Source organism: Apostichopus japonicus, chromosome 19 (assembly GCF_037975245.1).
Source record: "Apostichopus japonicus isolate 1M-3 chromosome 19, ASM3797524v1, whole genome shotgun sequence".
NCBI lineage: Eukaryota > Metazoa > Echinodermata > Holothuroidea > Aspidochirotida > Stichopodidae > Apostichopus > Apostichopus japonicus.
Window position 1 is genome coordinate 14734282 of NC_092579.1, and position 11797 is coordinate 14746078.

The 11797-nt window shown below is 37.0% G+C and overlaps 1 protein-coding gene across 3 annotated transcripts; it reads left to right on the forward strand.

The window, feature by feature from the left end:
- The first annotated feature begins 599 nt into the window (after positions 1–599).
- On the forward strand, positions 600–9284 carry LOC139960051 (forkhead box protein J1-B-like). Of its 3 annotated transcripts, none has more exons than XM_071958076.1 (3): positions 600–737; positions 1610–2169; positions 6802–9284. In XM_071958076.1, exons 2-3 carry the CDS (start codon positions 1636–1638, stop codon positions 7678–7680), a joined length of 1413 nt encoding a protein of 470 aa, XP_071814177.1. In that variant the 5' UTR covers positions 600–737; positions 1610–1635; the 3' UTR covers positions 7681–9284. The 3 variants fall into 3 exon arrangements, with proteins under 3 accessions (XP_071814177.1, XP_071814176.1, XP_071814175.1); XM_071958075.1 differs by having other exon boundaries at positions 650–834; XM_071958074.1 differs by having other exon boundaries at positions 651–1056.
- The last annotated feature ends 2513 nt before the right edge of the window (positions 9285–11797 follow it).

The following is an 11797-nucleotide window of genomic DNA, read 5'->3' on the forward strand; positions in this document are numbered from 1 at the left end:
GAATTGCTGTAATTCTTATTAATATTTTAATATCTTGTGAAGACTGAGTAAGTTTTGGGTCATTGCCTTTATTTCATCGAACTATAAGTTAGATATGTCCACAAGTCATAACTCGAGTAGCCATGCTTTTAAGAATTCATTAAGTGTCGATGTAGTAGTATATGATAAAGCTCAGTGAGCGCTTCGTTCGATTCCAACAAAATCTTCTGCTTCTGCTGTACGAACCGCGTAATTCTCCGCGGATGCTAGGAGGAAAAGGAATGCTATTCTGAAGCTAGCCGGCTGAGAACAAATGTGCCGGGGAACCGACAAGATGTAATTAAGCTTCTTTCATTTACTTAACGGAAAAAATGTTTGTCGATCCTTTCTAGTATTGAATAGTACCAGAACAAATATTGCGAAAAGATCTTGTTTACAAACATTTGCTTGAAGAAAGACCATGTGGCTTATCTCTAGTCTTACTTCGAGTCCGCCATGAACTTATTACCATAACAACGACCACGCTGACAGCCTAGTGATACCAGCCAATCCCAAGTGTCATATTACAGACGCGCATCCCGCCCCTTGGAGACGTTTATCCAATCATAACGGACGTTACAAAATACTCGGCTGTTGATGTGCGTTTATTCGTTGCCAGGAGCTGAGACTGTCAAAAACTCCATTCATTGTTTTGATGTATCCTTGCGTACGTCGTATTTTGAAGATCATCATTTGAAGCTAAACAGCTGACTTCACAAGTAGGTTAGCAATTTTCACTCCAGTCTGTGAAGTCCGTATAGCCCAGTGGTCGAACGTAAATTTGTCTTTTTGCCCAAGAGGATACACATTTTGAAAGTAATCATGAATTCTTACGCATATTTGTGATTTTCATTTGCTTCTGGAAAGTAGAGGATCGACTTTTAATATCTTTCTCCAAACGTGTTTCGATTTGTGGTTTGACTAGCCTCAAGCACTGACTTTCTCTGTATTACTGTTGTGTTAGAGGTCAAGAGTAGGAATTCAAAATACTTGGAATTACCGTGGTATATTAGCATATTGGCACGTTTTCTTGTTCTGGTGAGCAAACGACTTTCTTAAAATATATTTTGTGTTTAAACGTACCCTAGACTAGGCCGTAGTTAGGCATCAAAGTTAGCCAATTAGGCTAGGCCATAACTCTATCCCTAACTAACTAACTAAAGGTACAACAATTTATGACCCAATTTGACAAGTTAGTGCATGATTTTCAAATTACTGTGAAGCATTTCTGATGCTTTGATTCAGATCATTGTCAACACTTTCCCTGAGCCCTGTATAGCCATAACATGACTTGATGGTACAAGTTGTTCATTATGACCCATGGTGAATGACCTAACTAATATAGGCCTAGGCTACGATTCTGTGTCAGCAAGTTCATTATAAATTTGGAATTCCATATAGGCCTATAGCAAAACGTAATGCAAAGTTGCAATGCGGTACAAAGGTAAAGCAGTATTGTACGCAAGCCATCATAAGTTATTTTCAGTTACATGTGAGAAATTAAGTTTGTCAAGTGATGTTAATACACAGTGCAAAACACCCTATTGTTCCCCACTAATTTTGTAAATGTTTCTTATTTTTATCACATCAGGTTACTACACCTTTTGAGGAGCTCAAATGACGTGTAAGGTGATCACATTGCCGATATTAACCAGTGAAGGCATTGCATCAAAATTAAAAGATAACTGGTTGGCTCTGAACCAGCAGTGTATGATGGCACCCTCTATCAAACAAGAACCAATTTGTGATGAGGATTTAGACGACAGTTTGACAAGTCTTAATTGGCTTCATAACTTGAAGATCATGAAAATCGGACAGCCAACTCCACCCAGCAGTCCAACACCTCTTTCACTGGCAAATCAACATCCAGAAAATTTACCAACTTACATCCAAAAGCAGCAACTGAAATTGATGAGCGGTTCAGACATAACAGACTCTCAAGATATCAAACCACTGATAAGTAGAACAAACAGTGTACCAGATCAAATAGACTACAGACAGAATGGCAGTGTAAAACCACCATACTCCTATGCTACTTTAATATGGATGGCAATGAAGGAGTCTAAAAAGAGTAAAATCACCTTATCAGCAATATACAAATGGATTACAGATAACTTTAAATACTACCAGACAGCCGATCCAAGCTGGCAGGTGAGTTTTCTTGGTTCATAAATTACTGTTGTTGTATGCAACTTTCTTATAGTTTCATGAATTACTGTATAGTGGTGATGCCTTGTGCAGCAATGCGGGATGCACTACTGCATGTCATATACAGGCCTAGAGTGTCTGTGTACACAGATTACAGGTTGACATTGTATAGCCCTTAAATTATGCTCAATCGGATGAATACCAACCTTGGTGCAATGACTAATTTGTTGTAGTTTTTGTCCCTAAATGGTAACAAACAATTTTGGATTCGCTGGATGGTGGTTGAAGGTTTGGGCTAAACATAATTGGAAGATTCTTTACTAGATCTGATGTTTTAAAGTTTGTCATATTTCAGACATTATTTTATTTCAGACATAATTTTAGTCACTCTTAACATGGATTCATGGAACAAATGTTTTATTAGTCATATGATTAGAACTACACAGTAGGCTACTATCAACAGCTGCTTTCAAGATTGCATTTTTTGAATGATAATGTTATTCAGTATGGTCACAACCAGTGTACAATTTACAGTGCCTAAGTTTATTGTACCATTGAAGTAAAGTGAACAGCATTAATGAGTAATAAGTGAACAATTAGTATTCCTGTATCTATTTGACTGGTCACCAAAATAAAGACTGTAACAGATAAAACCAGATAAGATTTAATCATCTTTGATCTACAGCAGCAATGCCATAGAGTAATACTATGTACTGTCCTTCCATGGAAGAAACAGCTTGGTTCAGCACTTAGTTAAATTATATACAAACAGTGAATTTGTGTCGATTTCAAAAGAAACTGAAGAGAGTGTCTGTGCCCAATGAGATGGAATTAAAAGTTCACTGGATAACATGGTTGTACTTTGTGAGCTTAATATTAAAGGACTCCTTTCTTAAAAAAAAAAGGTTTTGCTCTTGAAGGTTAAAAACCACAAGCACTCTTATCTAAATCAGCTTAAAAAACTATCCAACAAGATCCTTGTTACTGGTTAAACAGTTCCTATTATCATTTAGGGGGATGATGTCAGTAGAATTAATGCAGTTGATTGCCTTACTAACAATGGTTTTCAATTACACTTGTTCAAATCCTCTCATCACCATTGTGGTCACATATATTTATGAGGTTTTACAAGAATCCTTCAATGTTTAGTTTGAAAGGAAGAACCACTTAGTTTTTACAATACAGTTGAGCTGTACTGCGCATCTCTGGCAGTAAATATTGATTGCACCCCTTTTACTGTTGACATGATCATTTGGGTTAAAGGATCAGTTCTGAAGGGTCAAACCAAACTTGACCCATGTACATTGCAGGAGGTGGCTTAGTGCTTCATTGATTGGTCTACAGTGCTTCTTCACGATGTTTAAATCCTTTGGAATGTTTTTTGTTTTTCATTTCTGGGGCATTGTCATTTATCTGTGGAAAATTCCCTGGAACATTTCAGTGCTAGGGAGGATCAATGAAATCGTTTTGTAACTTTTTGATATATCAGTCTACATTTGGGAGAAAGAATATGTGCTAATGAAAGAAATAAAAGAAAACACCCTCTTAAGTTATGAAAAAGAATTGATCAATCTATCACCAAATTTAATTTTACTGTAGAGGCATAGGAGACAGGCTTGGTAAGGTCGGAAATGGAACAGAACTTAAGTATTTTAGGTGTATATTGTGAAACTTTGAGCATACATGCATGTGAACTTTCAAGTGCAAAACCACAATAATTGGTCATTTGTAAGAAGTGGCATTGAATTGCCTCTTTGAAGCAGCCTTTTGAATTGAACTAGCAATTTTTTTGACAAAAGTTAAATCAAATGGTTGTGCTGGCACATGGAAACTAATTATAATAATTTAATTTTCATTGATGTACTTTCAGTGCCATGTAGACTAGTACAGTAGCCCTACAGTAGTAGTAACCTTGCATCTAGGCACATCCTTTGCTGTTTTTAATGTACTGTCCATGTGTTAAGGAGCTAAAATGTCATTTTCTCAGTTTTATTAAACTTTGGTTTACCATTTTTAGTAAGGAGGATCCAAGTTTCTTAGTTTCACTTGTTGTAGGACTGATTACTTTTACAGCCAATTTAAGAAATCCATTATTCTCTAATATACACTGTAATTTGCACTGTAAGTTTAATAAGTCGTTTCTGCTTCCGTTCATTTCATATTCTGCAGAACAAAGTTTGTCCTAGATGAATTTTATTGATTTGCTCAAGCTTGTCTGAGCCTTGAAATCAATGCTCATATTACAGTTCACAAAATATGCCAGTGAATCTATTCCTGATGACGATAAATAACAATTCGCAATACAAAACATCCTGGTGATCAATATTGTGAGATATTTGTAAATTTGTGAGAACAAAACAGTTAATTTAAATTAAGGAAATTGTGGTCTACCAAGATACTGCTCAACAAACATCATTGCTGATTCTTCAGGATGTGACCAGAACATATTAGATATGAATATGGTAGTATATAGATCTATATGCACACTACATGCATTACTGATATTCTACACAATCAAGGGTGAATACCATTTCATGGTACAGTAGTCTGTATTATGTTTTTGATTAAAAGAACATGCTCAATAAGTAATACAGTGTAGGGCTTCCCCCTGACATTGTGTGTGAAGTGCAGGGCTTAAAAGCACATTAAAAGTCAGCCATTGACAAATTATTCTTCTCTTGTAAAAATGTTGCAAGGCAATTTTTTTGTGCATGTTTCCAAACTTCCTATTACACAGTAAATGTACAGTACATTACATCCTACATTGAAAACATTTACTGTACTGCGCACAGTGTACACATATGGCCGTGCACATGTCATACTATTGAAGGCTACTCATGACTTTGTTCATGCTGAGATATACTACATGTATGCCACACTAATGGGGAAGTAGCTGAAATTCAAGTCCCTGGTTTAAGGTTGAAACTGGACTCTTCTACATACAGTTTACCTGGAGGGTATTCAACATGTGGTATGCAGTCAAAACTATTTTAACCTTAAACCTGTGGTAGGCCAATGAGTGTACATGTATGGCATATGATGGATATGTATGCTAGAAAAAATAGGGAAGCACAGTAGGTGATCAAATTAGCCTCAAGTCTTTATATAGGTAGTCTCTGACTACTGTACAAGTTTGCTTCTTAGGGCAGAGCAAAAGGGTCAGCTTGGGTCATACGGTACAATAAGTCAAGGTGTCCTCCCTGCTATACATATTGTAACTCTACAGATCAACTTGTGATATTTTGGTAACCTCAAGAGTTACACTATGAACAAACAGTCTGTAATAAATTTTAAAGAAAACAACCAGGGGAGCAATGAAGGTATAAGCTAGGTCAAAGCCCAACAGCACTGGCCAGATGGAAGTTTAATAGGATGTTTCAAAAATCTCATTTAGCAATAATTGGTTCAGTCCCACAGGGACAAGGAAGTTTTTCAGTGATGCACAAAGGACTAGTCATTTGCCAAATTGAGTTTCTCTATTCTCCTCAAATTGTAAACACTAGTGTTCCTCTTAATTGGTCTTTTAAGTTAAAAAGATACACTTGTGAAATTTGTTCTATGACGTGATATTTTATTCTTCATTGGTAGAGTACAGTACAGTTACTACAGTAGCTTGTAATAATATAATTAAAATACTACCTACTGTATGTAACTATGCTTCGTTTTGTTTACAAGGTGTGCTTTGTTTGTGCTGTGTTTTGTTTACAAGGCAGAAATGACTAAAAACGTGAAACAAGTTACAGCATCCCTACAGTAGATAGATTTTGACCAATTTGAATGTATCTGTTTGCATGATAGCCCATCAATAATTGTGCAATGGTGTTGAAGTTTGCAAGTTCCCATGGTGACATAAAACTTAATAGCAAGGCTAGCTTCAGTGTATTTCTGTAAATATTCATTATTCATACTGTAGCTCCTTGAATCCGTGTATATATTTGGTTTGGACACTCAACATCATCAAGATCACAGTCAAACAGTGATTCAATTCAAAGTAAACACAGCTTTCAGTAGTACAGTACAAATATTTCTACCACAAATTAGCTAACATTTTACTTCCATGAATCCAAACCTTTATAGCTAGTTGTCCACCTTAGGACTATTCATTTCAACTCTTATTTACAAACTGTTTGACTAATCTGACCTTGTGGATACCCAGCAACTGGTGGACTTTATCCCCCTTCCTTGAGCCAACTCATCAACCCTTGGCAACCAGTGTAAACAAACTGTAAACATTCTGCTTTGTTTGTAGTCCGATTAAGTGGAGATTTGCTTTCTAAGTTTAGGTGTACCGAGTTTCAAAGTCACTGGATATGTATGTAGTGGAACCTATTTTTTTTGTACATGTACCAACGAGCATTGATGCTATAGATATAACAGTCCTGTGAAACAACTTTGACGTTTTCTCTAACGATGTATGCACATATAGCTTTATACAGATATTTAATCTTCAATAGGAAAAGTTTCTTCTCCCCATCTCTACAGGAGCATAAACTTGCAATCGGGGAGGGATGCCAGGTACCCCTTGGCAGCTTCAATGAGGGTTTAAAGATGTCCCAGTGATAAATCAACCACCATGAATGACTATTTAGCACTTTCACGACTGACCATTTTTGCATGATTCTTTTACCTTGACAGAACTCTATCAGGCACAACCTATCGTTGAACAAGTGTTTCCAAAAGGTTGCACGTAAGAAGGATGAGCCTGGCAAGGGTGGATTTTGGAGGATAGATCCCGTCCATGCCGAGCTTCTCGAAAACGGCATCCTGAAGAAACGCAGGGCCAACTCACTACCAGAGATGCTCAGCCCGACCTTGAAGCGCATAAAGATTGAGCCGGAGGACCCCGTGGAGTTTGACGATGAAGTGTTTGAGATCAAACCAGTCACAGTCAAATCTAAGAAACATAAATCAAGATCGAAGAAATCAAAATCCAAGCACTCGAAGCGTTCCAAACGTGCCAGCCGATCTGTACTGCGGGACGATTCGTCCACCAGTGAGGACGATAACCTCCCCAGCAGCGTCCTCAACGGTAACTTTCAGTGGGACTCGATTTTCGATTCTGAAATTGATGTGGACGGCGTCAGGGTGAAGGCGGAAGCCATTTTAGACCCGAATGGAGGTGTTCAAATCATGCCTGTGCTCGACAGCCCTCCGCATTCTGAAGGGAACGAGGAGTTCTCCTCTATGTTCCTCCAAGATGTACCGTTAGATCTGAGCGTCAAAGGTACGCACATACCAAAACCCCTGTGGTTTGAGGGGCAGAACAAACCAAATGCACAAGAAGAGATTGACGTTAGAATGGAAGAGTCGATGGAAGAACTATTTGGCGTAGCAGACCTGCCCCCGTCGCCTGCTAGTTCCCTGAACGACCACTCCTCACATCCATGGGCTGAATCCAGGGACCAACTGGAAGACCTTTACTTTGAAGAGTTTTTGAACTTTGGCGATTCGGGAAATTTCCAAGTGACTGCTATTCCTTGGGAACAAACCATTGAAACAGTGATCATAGAATAGTACTAAGTACTACTTAAAACGAATATATTGCCAACAGTTTTTTTCAAGAGACAATTGTGTGAAAGTATTCACATTTGAGATGCGATATGCCTTCAAAACTTGTAAATAGTGAAATCAGATTTGTTTTATAGAAAAGGCAAAAGATTTTCCTTGTTGTCTTGAGCTGCCCTTTCAGAACATTGCTGTTGTATAACAACTATCAGAGAAAATAACAGTTTTCTCCCCACCCTGTAGAATGTTAAGAGCTTGATGATGTACAATGATGTGGCCAGTTAAGTACAATTCTTTTTTTCCTCAGAGAGGTGTTATTAGGCTCATTCATGGAGTCACAAGTTCAAAGTTTTAAGAGATGAAAATATATACATATATTTGCTGTGAGCTGGCTCTCGTTTGCAATTTTTAAAGAAATTCATTCTCATTATTAACCAGCAAATGTATCATGTGTGAAAAATTTGCATATATATAAATATATATATATACCTCAGTACTTTGTGTTTATAAAGTGAGTAAAATCTCAAAATCATGTGCTTCTAATATCTAATTACCATCTTTCCTAGTCAGATATTTTGACTTCAATCAGTTGATCCTATTTCTCTGAAAATATCTCACAAGAGGACAGTAAATAATTTTTTCCTTTGGAAATCTGCATCTTGGATGTTGCAGCTCTCATGAATGTTTTTGCAGACCAACTATGACTAATGGTCAGGTTAGAGAAACAGTATTGATTTCCAAGTACTATATTATCATGTACCTGCATTACCAGTAGACAAAGAAATTTAAATACAACACTTTCTCATCAAAAAATTGTATAATTTTACAAGTGGTTTTCTTTCGTGAAGTTTTTCGTCGTGAAGTGAATTTTTACATTTTTTTTTTTCATTTCTCTTTGTGACTATTTCTGTCTAAACCATTCACCACCGCACTACGTGATTGAGTTCCTGTTACAAATTAATTACATTACTGTTCTGCAAATGTCAACCCAAAATTGACACATACTGAGATGACGGAAAATCATGTTGACAGTTGTATGGTTACTAACTTCTTGCTGGCAAACAAAGTCGTCAATCGGTAACAACCTTATTGATCTTATAAAACTAAAAAATTTGAAATGATTAAAAAATTAAAAATAACAAAAATGATGCAATTTTTCATCAGGTTTACCGACAGATCATAAATCTGCTTCATAAAAAAAAATTGTTAAGAAACATCCTACAAGTCCGTACCTGTGCAACACAAAAACTGTGTACGTGTCGTGACTTTCTAAAAGCGAGATGACTGATAGGTTTATTACTAACCTGGTAGGAGTTAATGATTAAACTAGCTCCTACGATCTTCAATTTTGACTGGGAATCACTTCTAGGTGAGCAACACAGACAATGTACAAACTTAATGAGGTACTAGATAAAGTTACAGTTTGAATGATGCATTGTGGATAGCATTTCACCCCTGAGTTATTTGTGCCGCCAGAGTCTCGATATTGAAACAAACGCGGAGAGTATTCTCTCTGGCTGTTTTTATTCTGAGACCGTTCTTTGAATCGACACTTTCTATGCAATAATAACATCTTTGTAGTATAATGAATAAAAAGCAGCTTGAGAAATAAATGATGCTTTGACTGTGTTTTAATTGATTTGTCTGATTCAAGAATCATATTCTCTTTTTGTGGATGGAGGAGGGTGGTGGGAAGGAAGGTTGGGGGGCTGGGGTTGGTTTGGATGTTAAAATTTAATTAAGTTTGACAAGAATATAGGATACACACATCCCTGCCTTGGCCTACATAACCGATTGCCCTTAGAGGGAGGGAAGAATACCATGAAACAGACAATGTAATTGAGATTAATATCACAAAATACAACAGACTGTATGAACTGGTTCACAACTTTTAAAAGAGTTAAGACCACTTTCTATTACCAGTTAAACTTGTCAAGTTATGAAAGTGTGTGTACAGACTTCAAGGCCTGGTGGGGGGGGGGGGGGAATCATGAGTGAGGGTTATCGCTTACACTACCTGTAGTAGTTCTTTTAAAATAAGACCAAATGTGTAAGCAATAGTAAGATGCATCTTAATGTAAAATAATGGGAAACACAACAGGAAGCTTACATGTTGGTTATTAGTCTGGTGTGGTGGCTAGTATAGTGAAAAAAAGTTTGTGAATAAGGGATGAAAATGCTTCATGGATCCACCTAGTATGATAAGAGAAGTGTAATAGGCAGCACAAATCTGGAAAAGGAAGACTGCATTTCCCCACTGTTGTAGTTGGATGAGATTTTATTGACCTCCTACCCCCCCCCCCCCACCACCATCTCCACTAACTTAGCTTTTGAAAACTTGAGTCACATAAAACCATGACAATGAGACTACTGCAGTGTAACATTAGCCGCTAATGTGCCCTAAAACTCCAGTGAAATTATTTAGGTCAGTTTAATTTCTACTCACAGAAGATATATTTTATCCTTCTACATTCTATGTGATGTCCACTGAGAATACCAATTCTGGTTGAAGTATTAACTCTATTATAAACCTGGAAATTTAAGGAATTTACCAGCATTTCCTTCATGGCATTTTGGTCCCAAAAGAAATTAAAGAAAAACTCCCGCTACATAACCAGATATTTTATAGTGCATCTGAACCTATCCCAAAGGTATTGTTCATAGGGTTCAACAACAAAAAATATCAAGGGGAAAAAAATTGAGAATTGGTAAATTTCACCCAATCTGTGGTACATGTAATATATAAGCACCTTTAAACAGCATGATTTAAATGTTCTTTGTAGATCAAGCTTTCATAAGACATTCATGAACTCCAACCAGGTGAATCTAGAGAGTTGTTACATACAACATTTACCACTGGGGAAAACAAAATGTTTAAAATATTTCCAAAATTCTGAGCTGTCCATGATCAAACTATTTGGATATTAGACCTGTATTGGTGAATAAGGTATTAGTAAAATATGGGCTCATAATTGTGAGTTTTGATGATCTACGAATTGAATGTGTAATACTTTGCAAGTTTGATTGTATAAATGATCTAGTAAAATACAGTTATGAGAGCTGATGTAATTTAATACGGCGGTCGTAAACAAATTGTTTGCATGTCGAACAAACCGTAAAAAAAAGAATTGGACAAGAAGCCCAATTTGGCAGTCAATTTGTTTCAATCTTCAACAAACACCTCGTTACTACAGATAACACTGCATCATATGTATATTTAGAACACCTTGTCACCATAGGAGTATGAGGCGGGGGGGGGGAGGGAGCTGGGGGAGGGGCTGCAGCCCCCCAACCAAATATATTCTAATTTGCAATATGTTTCAATGGTTAAACTGATATTATTATTATTGTACCGACTTCTCCAATAATTCGATCCAATACGGCAAACGATTGTATGATATTGGCATGCAATGTTATTACCGATTCATGTATATGATACTCACATCAACATGTTGAACGCGCGCGAAAAATTCTGGTTATATTTTTCGGACAAGTCCTTACAGCCTTCCCAAATCAAATTGTTCTCCTACGCCTATGCTTGTCACCACATCTACATGGTAGTATTTCTTAACCTGATTAAATGCAATGGGGGTTCATTAATGACCATTAATATAAATATACAATACAAAATGTCAATGATATACAGGTGTAACTGCAATCTTGTGCATTTCCTTGATAAACTTTTATGATGCACCTCTTTCATTTCGCCCACCCAAAAAGAGCTGGTTTTCATATTCGGGGAAAAAAGGTGGGGGGGGGGAGAGGAGAGGGATCAAGCCATGATACAAACCAATGTTTATTGGTTGTAGCTGTCATGCTGTGAAAATTTTCCAGTGGATGTGACTTCCCTGCCCTTTCCTCTCCCCTGTGTTGTAGACCAGTGCCATTGTACTACTGTAGTACCCTAATTCTTCACCCCCACCCCCACCCATCCACAATGTTAGGCCCTCCTCAATACAGATGGATGATCTTGTTATGAGATTATTGAGTACATTAATTTGCTACTTTATATTTTCCCAGCACTGCAGCCCAAAATCACTATGACTTTTTTTTTTTTTTCATGTGTTACGTTGTAATATGTATACAAAAATGATTTTGACTGCATGTACAGAGGTCACTTTTTCAT